This window comes from Sipha flava, unplaced genomic scaffold, assembly GCF_003268045.1.
Source record: "Sipha flava isolate LNK unplaced genomic scaffold, YSA_version1 40_pilon_pilon, whole genome shotgun sequence".
NCBI lineage: Eukaryota > Metazoa > Arthropoda > Insecta > Hemiptera > Aphididae > Sipha > Sipha flava.
In genome coordinates this window covers 2,425,834-2,448,487 of record NW_020273126.1, presented here as the reverse complement: position 1 = coordinate 2,448,487, position 22,654 = coordinate 2,425,834, and the positions used below count along the sequence as shown (strand labels likewise).

The window sequence follows — 22,654 nt, the reverse complement described above, 5'->3', positions numbered from 1 at the left end:
CCAAAAATCAAATACATAATCGGTCCCCTCCGAAATGAAAACCTATATACGCCACTGTTTGCTACAACAAGTTGAAACTTGTAGAATTTATTTAGGTTAGCCTCATTGTCGTTTTAATATAATTGGATGTTAGGTTTTAATGCTCGAATATTGTTTTTTTTATGGTTGATGTTTGACGGTGTATTTTATAAGGAATTTTCACTAGGCGACAAAAAATGTTTTTCCCAAAATAGTCAATGTAACACCATAGTACGATTATAGTATTACACGTTTGTTTCGCATTATTTCACCCAATCTTTTAAAATATTGTCGACAGAGTGAAATCAGGTGCGACATTTGTGTCGCCTAGTTAATTAATTAAAAAATACACTGATATTTGATGTATCCAATAAGATACATTGCTCAACTACCTCATGTATAATGTTGTATCTAAAAATATACGGAATTATAGATTCTGAAATAACATATTAAAATATTAAATTATAGTATAATTATTATTTTTATTTTTTATTTCTATTTTACTATTATTATTATTTTTTAAATTATGTATCTACATTTTTTTTTTTATTATTACATGTATTTTACTTTTATACTTATAATTATACAAGCCATGCGAATAAATAAATAATAAAATTAATATTTAATTTTTATTAGTTAGCTATGTATAGAAATAAAAAAAATTATTTCGTCTCGAAAATTGCGGCTTTTGAAATTAGTTCTTCCTCTATCAGATTCAGAAGATTCTGAAACTGAAGATTAGGCTGAATTATCTTTAAATAAGAAATCAAATAGCCCCACCATGACTGTTTCAGACGATTTTGATAGTAATACACACTAGTCAAGTCATCCAAGTGGTGATTCAGAACTTGAGAATTATCTAAACGATATCGATGATTTTACCATATTGAATGAATTAGGTACAGACATCCATAATTATATAAATTTATCAACTATAAGTTACAATGATACTTTGGCTGAAGGTTAAATTTCTACTTCTAACTCTATTTTAGATTTGACTTATGTTGAACGAAGTATTAAAATTGATTGTCCAATTAATTTAAGAATACTTTTTTTGACTTTATATTACATTGCATTACTTAGTACCTATCTTTTTAGTAATAACACTTAAAATAGACATCAAGTGATGTATACTAATAGATACTAAATTCAAAATGAGGAATTCATAGTGATGTAATCCATTAAGATATAAAAATAAAATATAGTCTATGGGATAGAGTATCTTAAAAGACACGAAATTGAAAACAGCTTCTTTGACAGCGACGGATTGACCCATCGGGATACCGGGAAGTTCCCGGTGGACCGGTATACGTATTATACCACTGGGTCGATGTACTTAGATTAAAAATTATTTTATAAAAATAATTTATTTAAGTATACTGTATTTAATTGTAAGATTGTGATAAAAAACTAGTGTAAACGTGATGTAAACAGTCCTACGAGCATTTAATCCATGAATAAAGGAGACTTTTATGGAAAATGATTATTATTGGATGGGGTGGACTGGTCGTACGGTAATTTCCCAGGCCGAAATTTTTAGCCAATCCGCCGCTGTTCTTTGAGGTGATGTATCTTTAAAGACACACATTTCCAGTCAAAATATCTCAAAACCTAATGTAAATTTTTTAAAAATAAGGTTAAAAATGAACTATACGGGTTTTAATTATTGAATATAGTGATAGTTTGGAATTTTAGTGCAATATTTTTTTTTCTGCCAAATTAAGGGTTAAAAAGTTAAAAATATTTAGAAGATAGAAAATGATACGCGGTCGCCGCAAATAATATCACAGAATAAGATGATTGTAGTGTTATCACGAGGAAAAAAAAAAAAAAATAAATGGCGTGCGCAAGCGCGTACGCTCGTGCGTTCGAGACGATCGAGTGAGTGTGCGTCGCAGTCGCTGCGATGTTTTTGTGCCGTCTTGCCCGTTTTCACCGTCTCGCGATAAAACAATACATTTTATAACCACTATTATTGTTATTATCATCATCACCCAGAATTATGAGAATTGTTTTCCCCGCATCGGCCGTCCGATCACCGTCGTAATATTTTCGTTTGTATTAGAAAAAAAACAACGCGAAATCCGCATACCTCTATTACCATTGGTTACGTTTTAATCAATGCTACTGCGTATTAGCGCCAGTCGATGTTGTTTCGCGTGCGCGTGCGTGCGCGTCTGGTGCGTGTGATAATAGAACGTTGGAACTCGGTCCGTGTCGTTTACGATTATTAATATTTCTATCTTTTTTTTTTTTTTTTTTTTTGTTGCTCTTCGGCCCGGTTCGTAGTGTTACAGTGTAGAAATCTATTGTTCGAAGCCCGAACGTTATCATCGTATAACCGTGGTCGATGTCGCAGCGTTTACAGTGCGTTAATTGGAAATAAACGACTGTTTTGAACAGACATTGCACGTTGTGTACACCCGTCCATCGTTGTGAAACCGTGAAGTAATTAAACAACGAACGTGACTCTTAATAAATATTGTTCCTCGGCCATTACTGGTGTATTATCACCGTCGATCTCGCGCTATTCGGTATTTCGACGGCCGTTTAATTATCTTTAACCTTATCAGAGAAACGAATACTCTCCGTTCACTGGAATTCGAAGGTAATGTGACTCCCCAGTGGCTTTATATATTATTCTTATTAATTGATAAATTACTTGTATCTATTACCACCGTTTACTATAACTATACTAATAATAATAATAATAAAAAAAAAAAATGATATCGGTGGCCACTCCTGTAACCACGGCTCCTACGCGCGCCAGGCTCTATGCTTGTTTTTCAGTCTACACTCGTATTCCTGACGTTGATCAGACAACAACGACGATAGTATTGACCATAAGGAGCAAGATATGAGTATGTCGTTAAAGGTTATCCCCAGGCCCGTCGTGCATTTTGTCTACGGGCATTGTGAAAACTCGTCGTGTAGGGGTGGCGTGGGAGAGGGAGATTTTTTTTCGCGCTCGCATGATTAGTGTCTAATCATAAGTCCGTCATATTTTACCTGTTTCTTAATGATCTCATTTATTTTTTAGCATACGGGCCCGTGTTTTACACCCATCGGAGTGGTGCAATGAGTGGCCAGCATTTGGCCGACAGTGCAGTCACTGCCAATAGTAGTGGAGACAATGGTCCTGTTAACTCCAAGTGTTCAGCATCTTTAACTAAGCAACACAGTTATGAACAGATTGATCATGCTCATTTTTTGGCCAATGATATTGGATCACTCTACCTCAACGACAGGTTTAATATTATTGTTATTATTTATGGTACCTTTATCCATTTGTAGCATGTATCCAGTTAACTAGTCAAACATATTTTTGCTTTCTATCATTTAATGGTACTATTATTTTAAAGATTATTGGAATTTGAAGAATGTAAACTAATGTCCCTATTTTCACACAATAATTAATAATTTTTATTTATCAACCAAAATAATTTTTTTTATAATTAGTTTTATCATATAAGTTATAAGTTTATTTTTAATTCAATGGTTAAACGGCATCCTTGTTAGAGATGTTATTGACATTACTTTTTTTTAAAGAATTATTTCAGTTTTCTGAAATTTAGAATTCTTTGTTAATGTTTGAACAAATATTTTTCAGGTAATTATCAGAATATAAATTGAGATTGAATATTATAATTTGTGAAGTATTTCATGATATGTATATTTTATCTTTATTATAATAGTATCCATATAAATATATATTTTGTTTTAAATTTTTCATGAAAATATATATTGATTTTGTTTACTTAAAAATTTTTAAGTTTTTAATTTTTTATGGTAATATATAGAATATTGATTTAATTTTAATGTTTTATTAATATTTTATTTGTTTAAAAAAAATAATTTTAATTGATATTGTTCTTTTATAGGTTTTCTGATGTTGTATTGGTAGTTAATGGTGAACGTTTTCATGCACATACAGTGGTTTTAGCTTCACGAAGTGATTATTTTAGGTAATTATAATTTTATCTAAAAGTATTATTGTGATGTTTTATAGTTAAATCAAAATCGTCATCAAATTATGTATGAAAGAAAATGTAATCTTTGTGTGTATAAATTATTTTTTAAACAATTTACCTTAGTTGTTACCTATTAATTTATTATTTCGTAAATAATTATATATATGTAAAAACAAAATATTGTTTATTCATATAAAGATTACAGAATTAATACAAATTTTTTATTTAAATTTTAAAAGTTAAGTTTCAATGATGTTGTTACGGACATACATAGATGTAGGTCCTTACGAGTTATATTTTAGAGAAGACATGTAGTACATAATAAATATTAGAATAACTATTATAGAAAGGTGTTAGTTTGATATATGTAAAATGCGTAATTCACGAAGTCAACTGGTTATTTAGGTAATTCAGGGTTGGACACACAAAATACAAGTAGTATCAATCTAAAATGCCAAGGTGAATCATATATGATCAGTGGGTTAGCATTCATTAGATCCGGGTTAACTATGAGAAACGGGGTATATAAGAGAGTCCCAAACAGACCAGTTTTTAGATGTATTTTAGTCCAAGCTTAGCAAGCACCTTCACGCTAGATAGATTAATGATTTATTGTACTTAGAAATAATTTCAGTTAATAAATGTTTTTGGAAAAAAAAAAAAAAAATAAAAAATTATTTGTCAATTAATAGTAAATATTTAAAGTCTAGTAATTATTTAATAAACCTATCCTCTCACATTCACTCTTCAACGGTTGAACTGACGGCACACAACAATGTATTTAATATATATATATAAAATTAAATAAAAATTAACTTTTAGAAACCCTAATGACAATTTAAATCTTCATTAAATTTTAATATCTATTATAAAACAAATTGTAAATTTAGGTGTAAATGTTATAATTTATCCCTCAAACAATAACCCTTTCACGACGAACACACACATTTGTGTAGGTTAGCGTGTGTCTAATTAAAAACGAATATAAGATTATACAATTTTAAAAAACCAACCACACATTTGTGTAGGTTCGTTAATACCAATTACTAAAATCAATTAATCAGGCAGGACTAAAGATAGTATAGATTTATATACACAATTGTGTGTGCTAGTTGTAAAACATATTAAAACATATTAAAACAAAAATTAAGGCTCGTCGTGAAAGGGATAAGTGATTTAATTGCTTCAACATTTTTAAGGTTACAATTTTCCTAACCATATGCATTAATTATTTAAAAATAAAAATACATAGAAATATCATGGGTTACATATAATACATTTGTAATCTCAACTACTTTAAAAGTCATAAATATAACTTAGTAACTCCCGATTTTAATTGCTGTATAATGTATCAATAACATAAAACCTTATTAATCCTTATTTCATCCTTTCCATTCCTCAATCTGTACAATTCCTATAACCTGAAGTAGTTGGTACATGTTTAGAGTACCTAATTTATTATGCAAAGTAAAACATTTTCCTTGAAAAAAACATAAGCTATTTTTCTAAAAAATTTTACCTACATTTATAATATAATAAAATGTAATTTAAATTGCATAATGGTTCTTTCATTACTATGCTTTTATTTTTAGTTATAAATTAATATAATAATTACATTTTAAGATGAAAATGACAGATTTAATTAATTATTAGAGTGATCATTTATATTGCAGGACTTACCAAAGTGAAATTTGTATCAAAAATGTATATTAAATTATAGTTCAATTATTAACGGTACAGGCATGTATAAAGTAAATATAGTTTATTAAACAGATAATTTATATTTACTTTAATTGACAAAGTATTATTTTATTACAGAAATTAAGTAAATAATTGATAACTGTCAAACATTTGTTGAATTTATAATCTTTGAACTTTGATGAGACTTAATTTAAACCAATGTTTTTGAACAATTTATTTTTATCTATCATAATTAATAATAATAAATTGTTTATAAACATTGGTTTAAATTAAGTCTCATCAAAAAAACTGATAATCATAATCTATCATAAATAATTATACTTATCAGTTTTTTTGTTATATTTTTGGTTTATTAGTCTACTATTATTATGTATACAAAATCTATATATGTGTACTTAATATTTACATACAAAAGAAAATATTAAATATAACAATGCTACAAAAAATCAACTTTATTAATTTCTTCGGTAATTTCTAGTTTTTTTTACTATTTAATACTAAAATTAATTCTTGAATTTTATAATATTATGATCAAGTATATTTATGTACTTTGTTTATATATTCAAAGAAATAGTGGTTATTAAGAAATATCCTCGTTGGTTATAAAATAAATAATACTATTAATATCAGTACTATATTTTATAATCAATGTTATTATGTTGTATTTGATATGAAATTTGACTTATCTTCCTGTTGTACTTATTGTTATTACTACTATATGTTAATCTTTATTTATGTGTTATTGGTTGTAATTATTAAATCAGTGCTTCCCAATTACTGTTTCTTAATGTTATCAAATGTATTGCATTAATGTAATTAATATTGTGATATTATAATACAATGTTGGGGAATATTTTAAGATTATAAGCTTCAATTCATTTTTTTTTGTCAATTTTAAAACCATTATTTGTAGGTAAGTATATTAAATAAAATTTCAAATAATTTTTCATATAAGTATATATTTATTTTTCCCATCTTATAATTTATTTAAAAAAAGATATATTTGATTTATACTTTTTAAAATTTACATCTATGTAAAATCTTTATACGTATTAATTCGTTGTGAGTAACAACAACAAACAAAGTTTTATCATAATACATAAAATTATTCTTTGAATTGTTGACGTTTTACCAAGAATAAATATATTATTCGATCTTCTTCATTATATTTTTGATTTTATCATGTCAAATTCCACTAACAATAAATAATTGTTGATCAATTTTATAATTATGATTTCATTATTTATCATCATATACAAATATTTTTGTTTTTATTTCATTATCAAATAAACTTCATATTTGTTTCGATTAATAAAAATATTTCTGTGATTACTGAATTTTGAAAAAAATTATTTCTGTTGACTTATGAATTTAGATAAATTTTAATATTTTTATTTTTTTATAACAATCGGTAAAAATTGTATTATATATATTCATATTATTATTACTATGATAACTTATTTAGTAAGTCAATAATTATTACCCATTATTTAAAAATGTATTAAAATACACCATGGTGGTGTGTTTAAAACCAATTTTGTAATTTATTGAATTTTAATCTTGAGTAAACAGTTTTAAATATGGGAACTATTTAATGGTGTATCTTTTAAAATTATAAACATAGATTTTATGAAAATATTAACTAGGTATGTTAAAATTTTTAGTTGTATGTGAAAAATAATTAATAATACCTAAATACTGGTTAATGTATCTGACTCATGGTGTTTGTAAACAACTCTCATAAAAAGGACATTGAAGCTTATTTTCTTGTATTCAATAATTTTGTGAGCAATGTAATTTAGTTTCTATTTAGTAATGAATTGAATTTCATTATATATATTTATTGTTGCTAAATATTTTAAATTTACATAGTTAAATACAATGCTAATAAAATTTAATTTTCTTAAATTTGTTTTTCAATTTACAGAGCCTTATTTTATGGTGGTCTTAAAGAATCTCATCAGTCTGAAGTTGCAATCACTGATGCATCTGTAAATTCATTTAAAAAACTTTTGGAGTACATTTATTCAGGACGGATGAATTTACTTATACTTCAGGTGAAATTCGTTTTTACTAATTAAACTATTAAATTGTGTTCCAAAATTTAATGAATAATATTATTATTTACAGGACGAAGTAATTTTAGAAATATTCAGTTTATCAAATCTATATGGTTTTACAAATTTGGAACTTTCCTTGTCTAAATATTTACGCAGTAATATTAATGTATGTAATGTGTGCTCCTTGTTTTCTGAAGCACGTTTATATCAGCATAAAGATTTAATTATTGAAGCATTAAATTTTATTGATAACCATGCATTGGAAGTAATTCAATCTGAAGGTTTTTTATCTTTATCATCTGTAAGTAGCATTGGATAATTATTTTATTTTATGAATACTATTGTATGAAATGTATTTTAGGAAGCACTTCAAGAAGTTCTTAATAGAGACTCATTGTATGCATATGAGTTAGATATATTTCGTGCAGTTTGTCGTTGGATTAAGGCAAATCAAGATGATGAAGATCCTGAAGCTAAAATTAAAGTTTTGTCTGCTGTCAGATATTCCTTAATGACTTTGGATGAATTACTATCAGTTGTCAGAGAATCACAACTTGTTAGTTCTGATAATATCTTAGACGCTATACAATTAAGAAACTCATTACCATCTCATAAACTGAAATTTCGTGGACAACTAAGTATGTATTTAATCTATTTTCTTAGTTGCCAATAATAATTACATGCTGTTTTTCTGGGTTTAAATTTTTTTTTGTTTATTTCAGAACCTAATTTGAATATAGCTCATCCTTCTCAAGGTGCACAAGTTATGCAGGGAGAAATGCGTTCAGCATTATTGGAATCTGATTCTACTAGCCATGATCATGAGCGGGGTTGTACTAGACATCTCATAAATGAAAGTGATGGCGGTATTATAATAAAATTAGGCGATCCTTCGATCATAAATTATATAAAAATGCAACTATGGGATAAAGATCTTAGGTAATAATAATTATTTCCAAATATTCAATACATTATTATTTAATTATTATTGTTTGTAATAAAGGTCTTATTCATATTATATCGAAGTGTCGATGGATCTAAATGATTGGGTGCGAGTTATAGATCATTCAAACTATTATTGTAGATCAACCCAACGCTTGTGGATACATACTCGAGTAGTACAATATATTCGTATTGTAGGAACCAACAATACTGTTAATAAATGTTTCCATACAGTTTCTTTGGAAGTAATGTATAATACCAAAGAAATGGATTTTGTAGATATTGAAAAAGGATTAGTGTGTAAGTATGATAATGAATAAAATAGATTAAAAATTACTATGCATTGATTTGAATCTCTTAGAATCCTTATCATTTAAAATGATACAAACTCTTATAAAAACTATTGGATCTAGTTATGTTCTTTATAAAGAACAATTTTTTTTACATTTCTGATAAGATTATTTCAATAACTTAAATAATAAAAGACAATTATAGTTAAAATGATTTGAAATTAAACCGAAAGATATTAAATATATAAAGCAGTTAAAAATGTTATTGTATTTTTAACTTATAATTATTTTATATTTTTGATAAACTGAAGAACATATTTAGTGATTATTATATTTTATGAGTATGCATATTTCAATTGTATTAAAAATTATAATTTTATATTTTAGCTCCTAAATATAATGTTGCTACTATGGCTATGAATGCTATTGTAATTGATGGAGTTAGTCGATCTCGAAATTCATTGTTGGATGGTAATTGTAAAGATTATGACTGGGATTGTGGTTACACATGTCATCAACTGGGTTCTGGATGTATACTAATTCAACTTGGACAACCTTATATGCTCAGTTCAATGAGGTAAATTGCATTATTATATTTTTATAGTTTATTGCAATTATTATTTTAAGATACATCATTATAACTATTGCTATTTGCATTAAATTTGTTTAATTATTATAGAATGCTACTTTGGGATTGTGATGATCGCTATTATAGTTACTATATTGAAGTATCAGTAAATATGTGTGATTGGGATTTGATTGTTGACAAAACTAATGAACTTGTACGATCTTGGCAACTTTTGCAGTTCAATCCTCGACCAGTTGTATTTATTCGTATAACTGGTACTTATAATTCAGCCAATGAAGTAAGTTCACTTAAGTAGACTATTACTTTTAATATATTTATGATAATTTCTTTTTAACCAAAGGTTTTTCATTGTGTTCATCTGGAGGCACCTGCTCCTCAAGCCTTATCAGATTCAACTACAGTTGATGAAGTTGAACAGAGTATTTCTAATTTACAAGTAACAATAAATAGTGTACGTTAAATAACTATTCATAAGTTCTAGATTAAATTTGTTATTAATATATTGTGTGGTTCATGTATATTTATAATATATCTACATTATATTTATAAATGTATAATATGGTTGAAGGCTGATGGCTGATTAGTAATCAAAATTTTAACTTGATCTATCTAGAATAGTTAGATTTGCTAAAACCTGATATTTGTGTGGATGTACACTATATATAAGTTTTTATCTATTAAAACCTATATATTTATTATCATCAATATAGGATATACACATTTTATCAATAACAATTGGATAAATAGATTATGTATTTTAATCGCTATGTAGTTGTTTACATATGTGATAGTTTTCTATTTAAAGTGAATTATTGTAAAATAGATTACTAATATTTAAGTTATTTGACTTGTTTTGCTGCACATGATATCAATTGTTTTAATTTCTATTTTAAACTTGTGGACCAGAATCATCTCAAATTTAAAATTCTTAGCATGTTGAGCAAATATAACAATAAAAGTATGTTGTTAGTCGTTACGTTATAAGTATTTGAAAATTTTTCAATTAAAATTGTCAAATAATTTTTAATGCAATATATAATACAATTAAAAAAAATATACATTCGGTTAGATAATCTAAAATAATCTTTTAAATTGTTTGATAAATAAATAGTTTATGTGTAGAAATAAATAAAAGCTTAGCCTGGAGTATTATTATTATTATATTTATAATAAAAAATCGGTTTTGAATTAAAAATTCATTATTAGATATACACAAAGTTAATATTAGCAGACTCACAATTTTATTGACTTTGTATATATTAAATTTAATATATTATATTATATGTACTTGATAATGAATTTTTAATTTAAAACCAGTTGTACATAACAAATATCATAATACATATTCAAGACTAAGTGTTTATTTATTTATTTATATAACTTATAGTTATTATATATTTATTTATTAATTTACGAATATTAATTACATTTATTCATTTTTATTTTATTATTTTAAATTGTATTTTATGAAACACAAAGTAGAACTCATCTGAAATGTTTATGTTCGTTAATGGATGCCAATAATTTCCTGAAATTGATTTTAATACATTTCATACATTTAGCTTAACAAAATATCTTAATTTTTGGTCAGCATCATAATAAGAACTAGTAGGATATGTATTCAAAAGTTAGGTCAATAAAATAATATTATTTCCCAACACAATTTTTAAATTATATTTGAGTATATCTTCAAAAGTATGTTTTGCCATGAGAGTGTTTGAGAAATGGTCTCTATACTTTTATGACAACAAAGAAAATAAATATTACTATGTGTAGTATTTCATGTACTACAACAATTGTATGAGTATGAATAATGACCCTGATTTCATGCTATTTTTTGTACTTCATTCGATACAATAACAGCACTTTTTTAATTTTATGACTCAATATATTGTAATTGTTTCTATTTATGTGTTTAGAATGTTAAAAAAACAAATGAGTCTGTGTCTTCGGAAACACCACCAACCACTGTAGCAGAAACGACTACAGCAACAGCAGTAGCAGGAATAGTAGATAGATTAAGTGTTTAAATTGTATTTGTTACTCTAGCATTTGCTTAATGTTCCTTGCGTGTCTCCTACAATATAGACTGAATGTTATATCAAATTGTTATTTTGGTTTTTTTTTGCATATAAATTTATAATTTTTCATTATATATATTTATAAATGGTAGTTAGTTTTTTAAATCAAATTATTTTTAATGTTTAAAATTTTATTTAATGTTATCTGTTTAACCTATAATTTATTACTTGTTTTTGAAAATAATATATTCTTGCACCATGTTATATTTTATTTCTAATTAAAAAAATATTATGTTATAATATATAATAATGTATTCTTGTATTTTAAATCATCATTTTTACTGCTTTTAATATAATATATGAGTGTTTGTATAATGTATTTATTTTTTATTATATTATTAATTCTTAACTTCAGAAATCAGACTCAATGTGTGATGTGCTGGTAAGAAATATAAATTATATACTATTGAATTAGTTAAAAAATAATGAGTTGTTATACATTTGTACTGTTTTTTAAGTATATTAAATGAATCAATTTAATGGTAAAGGGAAAATTTATCTAGAAGGAGAGGCTTTTTTTTTGAAAATTATTCTATCGATAAGTTCTTTACTTTTGAGTTTTGAACAGCAAATTCTAATAGCATAGTCTTTCGCAATTACCGAGGGGGGGGGGGGGGGGACAGAGCGACGGCCTGCTAAAACGGCATTATGAGATTAATTTTGAGGCAAAATTTCTGTGATTGAATATCTTCTGTGTCTAGAAACAAGAATAATAAAAATTATTAAAATTAAAAAATATAAAATGTACGACTATTAACAATTTCCTATCGATTTTACAGAAGTACGATATTTTATTTTTTTATCAGTTTTACAATCAATTTTTGATATCGCCAATGAATATTGGTGATTGTACTGTAGTGTTATATAACCATGGTTAAGGAACTGACTAAGTTTAATCTATTCTGTAGTTTAAGTATTCAATATTGTTAAGATCAACCAATAAAGTAACAAAAGCCCGAGAACTATAAAGTCTTTCTATCAGTCTATCTCGACATTGAATCGTTATTTGTTTTTCAGTTTACGACTTTCAATTTCAACTTTCGAGTAACTAAATTCTGACTATTCTTATTAATTATTATTATAAAAATTAAAAACATGTCCACCAAACTTAAACTGCTTAGTGATCACCAAAAACGAAAAATAAAAGAAAAAAAGATCTCGAATTTGAAAAAGCCAAAGGATCGTCGGATGCATTTGTAAGAAAAAAAAAAATGTATATAAGGTGGGTATGTTCTATGCAGTATTATTATTTATTACTATATTCTCAACTCATTATTCAACTAATTGGTGGAATACATGAAAAATAGAAAATTTACATTATTTTATAATAAATCATAATATATATTATTATTATTTACGTATCTATGTTGTTTAATACTAAATATTAGTATTTAAAAAAAAAAAAAAAAAATAAATATTACTAGTTAGAAATAATTAATTTGATAGGTACCTATAATCTGGTTTTTTAAGTTTGTCGTTTAACTAATAAATAGGTATCCACTTTTAAACCGTTATATCTAATAAGCTTTGTTGAATTTAATAATATATCAATTATGGACTCCCCTAGAACTCGAGTTTAGGCTGTGATGTATTATTTTTTCGGGTCCAAAATGCGCTACGTTACGTTTTTTTCGTTCACGACAGTTGATTTTAAGAATATAAGAAATTGAACGGAAAAATATTAAAATTTCAAGTAATAAATTTCGTTATTCGGCCGGAGGACCATGATCCTGAAACCAGAACCGCCCCCGAACTACTGTTCCACTGCTTATACTGTCGTATCACCTCCACGTCCATTGTTCAAAACTGTCGCGGATAAAAATAAAAGTTAAAAAAAAACGTGCCTCGGTTGCCTATACACAGCGCCGTCCGACAGAGATCGTAAATCAGTATTTATTCGCGATATGTAATAAATAATAATTAAGACGAAATTCAGTCAAAGTAAATAATAAATCCTCATAACGACACTTATCGACCGGCATAAATTATATGAAGTTCTCTTTTGAATAACATTAATTCCCTGCAGTTCGGCGTACAATCATGTTTGTATGTACATACAATAGGTATTGCGGAATTAACCGATGCTTAAAATAAAACTCTCCGCGAAAATCTTTTGGAAAAGCTTTGATATTGTTTTGAAACAATTGGAAGTGCAAAAATGCATCCCCCGTATTTCCGCGACAGTCGTTTTTGTTGCTGTTAAACCGTCAACTGTTGCGGCCGGATCGGACACACGACGGACATAAGCACGTCGATTCTTCGCAAAACAGTAAGGAAATAAATGATAATAATAATGATTTCGAAGTAGAACTCCGTAGTATAGGTGCATTCAGTTTTTAGAATCTGCATACTTCGCGTTGGTTTGATCGCAATATTCGGTGGGTAAAAAACCCCAAACGTGAGCAAATCGGTTTTAGGAATATCGCTATTCGGCATTTTTCGATCGGAAAACGGACTAGGGAACGTACCGGAAAAGAAAAGTAATCACGGTTGCGCTGTACGTAATGTAGTGCGGATTTCCTGTGCGCGAAAAGCCATATACTTATTTTGAAACTGTTCTGCGCGATGGAAAATATATATATATAAATATATAGATATTTTACCAAATCTCGTTCGCAAAAGTCCGAACCACGAAAAATCATTCGTTTTCGATCGAGACCTACGACCTCCACCGGTAAACTCTGGGTTTAACCGTACACTTACCGTAACACGCATGTGTGTGTGTGCAAAGATGAACTGTACAAGCACGTAGATTACCTGCTCGCGCGGAGCGTGTACGCCGTCGGTGAGCATTAAAATTACAACAAAGGTAAATAACTTATTGTTCGCGAGGCTTTTGCAAAGTTCACCGCCGCCGCACGGCTAACGCCGGATTTATGTAAGGCGCGGCTAACGCGCGGCACTCGAGCGGAAATTATTGCCGTTCTCTCCCTTATCCATTATCCTCCCGGGTCCCCCCATCCGGGATTTTTCCTCACGGTAAAAGGGTTGTTCCCGTAAACGGGTGGCATAATAAACACCAATTCAATGTTTTAAAACAATAATCGCGCGGTCGGGCCGAACCCGTGCGAAACGTGCACAAGCCGACGGAGCGCGCGTTTCCATTATTTTCACGCGCGTTACGTTCTCGCACACAACATTTAGTTACATTTTAATGACAATACCACGTATCCGACGTCTTACGTGAAACGAGTTTTCGGCATCAAAATATCTGTTATCTCCTCGCGCACAACATTTATTCTCCGTACAATTACCTATAAGAGAAATTATTTCCCCTCCAAATTGGATATATTATTTAGTATTTCTATAAATTTCGACCGTGTTAAAGCACTGCTCAATCACACGTGTCTCACGAAAACTTTAGTGAACACCAAGTGACTACAATAAACTTTAAACAGCAACCAAATTTAAAGAATTTTATTAAAAATAACATATGAGGTGTATAATATTTGTTAATATTTATTCAGTTTTTTCACTCTCCTGAACAATTGGTGAAATGTAGATATGTGGTATTGCCATTAGTGTAACAATTTGTATTACTATTACCAGCAGTGGCGTACCAATGGGGGGAAGAGCTATGGGCGTTATAGCCGCTTCCCCTCTTACGGGTTGAGTTTACGTGTACGTTTACGTAACCGGTACATATTACTGTTTGGTACTGTTACGATTTTAAAAGTAAGCGCACAATTTATTTTCCAAGCCTTGAAACGTATTGTTTCGATTGATATTTTGTTAAAGAATAAATCATGATCTTATGTTAAACATGTGTAGAAGGTAGTTTGTAAATAAAACAATCCATTATTTCTTTTGAAGTGAATGTATAAAAATATAGTTGGTGCCCTATAAATATGTTTTTTTCCCCGAGTTCCTTAGAGGTGGCCAGTACGAGTCTGTCACCAACCGATCTCCCCAAACACTATCGTAGCTAAATATACCGACGATAAGGCAAATCTTCTACTCCATCTCCACGAACTTGAGTCATGGTGTAAAAATCGTAAAGTCAAATTAAATTAAAACAAATCATATCATGCACTTAGAAACGAAATATGCCCACCGACAACATAAACTAACAAACCGAGAATTATTATCATATCTAACGGTCATTATCATTAGATTAAAAATACAATCATCATAATTGAAAAATTAAAAATAACCGATATTTCAAACTTTAAAATGTAAACGGAAAAATGGACAAGACCTCAAGGTCGGGCGAGGTACTGGGACGGTTGATATTGCTGAATTGGTATTTAAAACTTAAAATTAATCCACACATCATGGTAAAATATTTTTCGTTTCGCGCAGAATCTAAAAAAAAATATATATTTTCATATTTTTGTTTACTTTAAGTAAATTGGCTTGCGAGTGGCATTGTATTACGTCATTTTCAAGTTATTTAATATTTAAAATTATTTATTTCTCCAAAAAGAAGTACAAATATTTGCTAGAAAAAATGTAACATTATTTCAACGTTTACTGTAGAGAAAATCGAAAAATTACTTGCTTAAAATCTCTTTAAAGGTCCCTCCTGGGTCCAATTTCCGATCTTATAAGATACATAGTGTAGTTCATACAAGACTTTTTGATCATATTTATTACCTGAAAAAGTGTTTACTAAAAAAAAAAAAAGAAAGAAACATTGTAAAATCGATATACGTACACCTTCGTTTCAGTCAGCGTCTGAAATGTTATACTGAAATTTCTGGGTTGGGAACATTTGTAATTTAATTACAAAGTAATTTTTTTTTAAAAATTACGAATAAAACCATAAAGTTAAATCATTTACTAAATTTAATACTATAATAATCTTATTGGGCTATTCGTTTGTTTTAAATAATTAAACTCTTAAAGTTCTGTTTATACGAAATACATAGTAGTAATTTAAAACAATTATAAATATTATATTAAAAATTATAATTATTCTATAAACGATGCTCTAGTGATACTTCTGCTCATTATATCCAATATATTATGTACGAAAAAAAAATATAATAGTTGACTTATAGTTACAGCTCTTTTATCTTTTGAATTTATGTTCTATTTCAATGTGTTGTTCTTGTCCACGATTTCTATTGCATTGATTGATCATTAGGAAGGTATTCAGTTTTATCATTATTAACAGCAAGACCTAACTTTTTCGCCGTATTTATGAGTTTATTTCCTAACCGTTTTATCATATCTATATATAAGATATATCTTCTTCAAGGAGAACAATATCGTTCGCACATGTTAAAAATCCCATAGTAGTCTGACCTAGCGTTAACTTCTTTTGAAACGTTCATCATACGTACTATTTTTTCGAGTGCTAAATTAAACAATACAAGAGATAATGCATCTCCTTGCCGTGGCACTGTCGTCACTCGGTTGTGATGATACCTATTTTGACCTTAAAATCCGTGTGATTAAATCTGGCTTCATCGAGGTTTACAATTTTTTGGGAGAATCTGAACTCTTAGAGTACATTTTTAAGGCTTTCTCTGTGGAAATAATTGTAAGCTTTTTTAAAAACCTACATCACTATGCATCTACATTGCATCTAGATCACGCAATAACACATAATGTAATACGCATACACGGGCAACAATAATATATCAATATAGAATCATATACATGTACGTATGTAAAACAGAAAAACGATTTCCATTAAAATTGCATTGATATTAAGTTTCGCGTTCAAAAGTTTAAATACAGGAGTCCAAATCGGAGGCAAAAATTATTCGTCGTTGCCCCTATACCTGCATAACATTATAATTTCCATTATCGTAGTGACTTTGCGTACTCGTAACTTCTGAAAACCGAAAGATTGACGACGCACGGCTTTCTCGAAAAATTTGCAAGAGAATCAAACCGAATAGTCGACATACTGTATGTACGGTTCGGGTTGGCAGTTGACGCGAATCACTACAGCGTGTTGCGTGATACTATCGCGTATGAATTTAATTATGTAGACGACAAAGTTCGTGATCACATGTATAGTATCATCGCGTTGAACCAAACACGATACGTAATTAATAAATATCTATTATATTAAATATCTACGATAATACACGTTCGTTTCAATATATGTACCGTATGTATTGTACTGTGTTCGGAGTTGCGTTTCTGCCGACGACGACGGCAAAGTATATGATACGTTGACGGCAGCCGAAGGGGTTGGGACGGATTCGAGAGAGGAGGAGAGAATAGAGATAAAGTTTTGCTCGACCGCGTCCTGCGGGATTACCGCCTCGCGCAAAGACCTCATATGGAAACCATCGTGCGCGGATGACGTAGCGAGAGGGATGCTGCGGCGGCAGCAGGAAACTGCTGGGGGCGTCGGTGGCGTTTATATATACATATATTTACCAAAGTCCCTTATCTAAGCCCTCCCCGGTTCCCTTTTCTTATGCACGTCCAAAAATCCTTCGGCTTCTCCCCGCCATCCGCCACCGGTCTTGGCCCGGGACCGACGGCCGACGTTGAATGATGATTTTAACCCTCTTATCAGCTACTCATCCATTTCCCCTGTACACCACCGCCGCCACCACTACCCGACGTATATCACCCACCCCCTGCCACTCGCTCAACGTATCCAGATTTCTCACTCGCTCCTCTCCCTCGTCATCCACTCTATTTCATCTTGCGGCTTTTTAGATTTAATGTATCCATAATGCGATATCCCTCATCCCCTACACACTTTGTCCGTTCAGCACACTGCTTCGCTACTCCATACACGCACACACGTCTCCCTTTTGCCGAGGATATACCGTCGTGTCCGCTCGTATGTATGTATATATGCGCCTGTGTCGTGGCTTTTATATGGAAATTTCTAATCTATCTTTTCATTAGCCTATCTCCCAGCAAGAGAGAGAGAGAGAGAGAGAGAGAGAGAGAGAGAGCTATGCACTATAATTACGTATATATGTGTATATTATGAATAAATGTATAATATTACACACACACACGTCCACCGTGCACCGCTTGCCGCCGACACTGTCTGCACGTGTGTGTATGCCGCAAAAACCGCATTGGCTTTTCGCCTCGTCCCTTATGCGCTACGTATACACAATAGATATACTCAACTCTCGGTAAATATCTTCCGCCGCCGTCGCCTCTGGGTTAATTAATATTAATTTCCTGGTGCGTACACGCGCACGCACACACACACACACACACATACACAAACATGTGCGCTACCGTATGTATAAGCCAGGGTCGTAGAAGAATGTGGTATTATACATATACAGTTTGAGATATTCCGCATCGTTTGTACGGCTCAAGACCGGCGTGGGGGTGAGATGGAAGAAAAACGGTTTTTATCCTCCACGTACTAGACTTCCAAGCACCAGCTTTCGTATGTGTTTTTACGCATCGTATATTATTATTATTATTATTACCATTATACGTGGTACGTACACGAATATTATAATATTATATTATCGTTGATGCGCTCTCGCGTAAGATATAACATACCACCGGAGGCTGTTCCGGAAGTCCTCAATGGATTTTCACTGTGAACACATTATTACTACAGGTTAGAAATACATGGTCCAACACATATATTTCCACCCACTTCCGTCATAATAACTGCGTATGTGTGTGTTATCATATATACCTTACGAACTTGTCTCGGTGGCTGCTGATCTTTTTTTTATATTAATACAAACTTAAGCTTAAACGTCCTTATTATCTTCGTCTTACCTCCAAATAATATTATGTGTAGCAAGGATTATATACGTTAATACGAAAACAGTTGTTGCGTTTTTTTTCGATTACTTACGGGATAGTGTAGAAATTAGTCGTTAACAGACTAGTGGTATGAACTATAGTTTTTTAAAATGTATTGTTCACCGACCAACTTCGGCAGGATTTACATCCACCATCTATAGTTTTGATTGAACTGAAGGTTTGGAAGTGAAACACTCCAGTGGGTTGCAGTAGTTGGCCGTAGATACATTGAGTTAAATTTAAATGTTTCCGATCGTGTTCTTGACAATTGTTTTTCTTTTGCGAAGTTGAATTTCTTGCCGTCGGATTTCAATTGAGTTTGTTCCCAAGTTTCAATGGAGTTTCAATCTCGTAAAGACTGCATCGAAATGTACGTAAGTCTTACAAATTTTAGAGACAACTAAAAACCCGGTGGTTTAAATAAAATCAATTTGCTGGGATTTGAATGCTATCATTAAAATGTTTTTATTTTTTTATCGATAGAGTATATAGATAAATAAAGTTCATAAAACTCTTGCGATTCGCTTAACTAATTATAAAACTAGTGTGCTTAGTCAGTTAATAGAATATAGGTACTAGCTTGTAAATACGTCGCAAGAATATTCACGCGTAATATTACAGTTTATTAGAGATGGACGAATATTGTTTTTTAATGTCGAGTCGAGTCGAGTAGATCTCAAAATTCGAGTGCTCGGAAAATAAAGTCGCGGTTACCAATTTGTATAAAATGTCTTTATCACGATACCAAAATATCAAAGCAATATCAATATATTCTTATTAATTAAAACTATCTGGGTACCAGGTCACACTGGTATCGCCGGTGACGAATTCGCCGACAATTTAGCCAAGTCCTCGGCATCTCTCATATGTCTCCCAAGTGCACACATTCTATGGTCAGATTTTACCCCATGTTTAAGTCTTGTACATACAAACTTTGGCTTAAACATTGGGGATCACTCCCACCCCACTTCACCATTTGGTATAGAAATATATCTCCATCCATCTTACCACTACCCTGGTTTCACAACCTTAATCGCTCCAGGAAAAGTATATCTTCATTCTCCCGTCTTCGTTTTGGTCACACACTACTCCCTTCTCATTCTTTCAAACTAGCTCTGAATGATTCTCTTCTTTGCACACTCCACAATGAACCTATGGTTTGTGATATTAGCCACCTAATCTTCTCCTGCCCCATTCTATTAACTCAACGGGTCCAACTTATTTCTCGTTTAAACCTTTCCAACATTCCTTTCGTTACCAAAAATATCTTTTCGGTCCAACAACTATACATTTTATATAATTTAATAATTTTTTTTATAAATCTTAAAAAATTCAAATTCATAATAATAATAATAATAATATAAGTACATTTTAATTTTATGAATAAAAGCGCGAGCCGTATCTGGTAATGAGAAGATCCACACGTGGCTCGCGAGTCGCTAGTTGGCCATATAATATATACATTTATATATCTATAATCGAAACTACGGGTTATAACCTAATAATGCCTTGTTAGTTAAAATAATTTAAAATTAAAATGAAAAAATTTGATTTCTGCAGCCAAAATGTCTAAAATGTTCTTTGTTTAAATAATTATTTATACATAGGTACGTTGCATGGGTAATATCATTCACGCCTACTGAATTTATAAATATACTAATTTTATACATATTTATCATTTGGTTTATCTTTGGAATATTCATTAGTTTCGTCTATGTGTATATCTGTAGGCCATCTATCTAGCTGATATGTATCGATTTTATTAAGTTTTGAAGCTTCTACGTTTTTGTTCGTTCATAACTGATATTTTTACCCGTGTGAACCGATAAACCATGGAATATATTAATAAATTATTCTTTTACATTTTTTATTAACAGATTTGAGAAAAATTGAACAATAAGGTTACACGTAAAACATCCGATGTAAGCAAGTGGCGACTCAGATGGAATTCCGAAAAAACTTAGGTCGTCCGTCGAAATAATAATTTTATAATTTAATACATAGTATTATTATAAATAACCATATTATTTTTGTTTATTTAAATTTGATTTTGCTAATTGACATTATAGCAAAGTCATTACATTGTTATCGTAATAATCAGAATTCGGAAAATTGTTACAAAATGTTACCTAGTTAGTATGGTGATTTAATACCAACAATGTGTTGATAAATAACTGAACAAAATTATAAAAAATATAATTATTAAAATGATAAACATTTTCAAATTTCGTCCAATACTTATTACGTTTTATAAACTGTAGCTGTTCAATATTTGTTTGAAAATATTTGACCGGTATTAGTGAAAAATATCAACATAACAGTGTTATAACATAACGCTGACATAACATAACGTGTTCTAAATGTATTTATTTATTTCATAAAATGTATGGACACCGACTTCGACCTTCCGACACAGCGAGTTGTTGTAGTAAAGATTCCTCGACCTTTAAACCACCCGTATCAGACGCTGTATATAACCAAGAGTCATCAACCGTATTGTTATAACATTGTCCCGTCACATCTTCGTAAAAAAAAAAAAAAAAACAATGAAATACATTTAAATGTTAATCGTTCAAGTTAATTTGGTTTGGTCTCCAGATATAACGGCCAACAAGCAGATTAGCGTGTAATAAGCTTCGTAATAAAATTTGTTGTCGCAACGAAATTGTTGCATAACGTGAAACAAAGATTTTTCTCTTAATCCGTGGTTAACGGTAAATCATAAACACCAATGCAATTTTCACGTAATTTGTATGTAGATTTTAACTCGTGCATTAGATATTTACGTTAACAGTATATATATATATATATATATATATATATATATATATAATTATCATGCTTTTAACAAATCGACTAGGTGTGGCCTAATTTATACTTATAATTTCACGGTTGCGTAATATTATAATAAATATACACTTCACGCAAACTTCGTTATCAATGAAACGGATTAAATTTTTAGTAGTAATTTTGCATTTTTGTTTTTGTTTGTATTATAATTCACTTAAAGTACTTCTGTTATTCCACTAACCTACATCGTTTATTATATATATACATATATGAATTTGAATTAATTCATATTATTAGTATTATTATTAATCATCGAATACTACCCTTCACTATATAATATATGCGTATTAAAAATACGGCGACCGAAGACTGGTGTTTACAGTGTCATTATTTTAAACGATAAAACAGTTTCCGATCACTAGAACTACATTATTGGTTGATTTAATAGTAATAATATAAGAGCATCAATTATTTATCAGTGGAAATAATTTATGAAAAGTTCTAAAAA

The 22,654-nt window shown here is 29.8% G+C and overlaps 1 protein-coding gene across 3 annotated transcripts; it reads left to right on the top strand.

Annotated features, from left to right (window-relative positions):
* The first annotated feature begins 1,892 nt into the window (after window positions 1-1,892).
* LOC112688845 (BTB/POZ domain-containing protein 9) lies at window positions 1,893-11,744 on the top strand. 3 transcript variants are annotated; one of them, XM_025562233.1, is made up of 12 exons: window positions 1,893-2,626; window positions 3,059-3,266; window positions 3,900-3,983; window positions 7,618-7,747; window positions 7,821-8,051; window positions 8,112-8,388; window positions 8,473-8,689; window positions 8,754-8,992; window positions 9,370-9,559; window positions 9,662-9,848; window positions 9,912-10,022; window positions 11,491-11,744. In XM_025562233.1, the coding sequence occupies exons 2-12, from the start codon at window positions 3,097-3,099 to the stop codon at window positions 11,599-11,601; spliced, it is 1,947 nt and encodes a 648-aa protein (XP_025418018.1). In that variant the 5' UTR covers window positions 1,893-2,626; window positions 3,059-3,096; the 3' UTR covers window positions 11,602-11,744. The 3 variants fall into 3 exon arrangements, with proteins under 3 accessions (XP_025418018.1, XP_025418017.1, XP_025418016.1); XM_025562232.1 differs by lacking the exon at window positions 1,893-2,626 and adding an exon at window positions 2,773-2,879 and having other exon boundaries at window positions 9,912-10,007; XM_025562231.1 differs by lacking the exon at window positions 1,893-2,626 and adding an exon at window positions 2,773-2,879.
* Window positions 11,745-22,654: the final 10,910 nt, after the last annotated feature.

Coding starts and splice junctions, on each gene's coding strand:
- LOC112688845 (XM_025562231.1), top strand. Junction 7,748..7,820: donor TGAATTTACTTATACTTCAG/GTGAAATTCGTT, acceptor TATTATTTACAG/GACGAAGTAATTTTAGAAAT. Junction 10,023..11,490: donor TACAAGTAACAATAAATAGT/GTACGTTAAATA, acceptor TTATGTGTTTAG/AATGTTAAAAAAACAAATGA.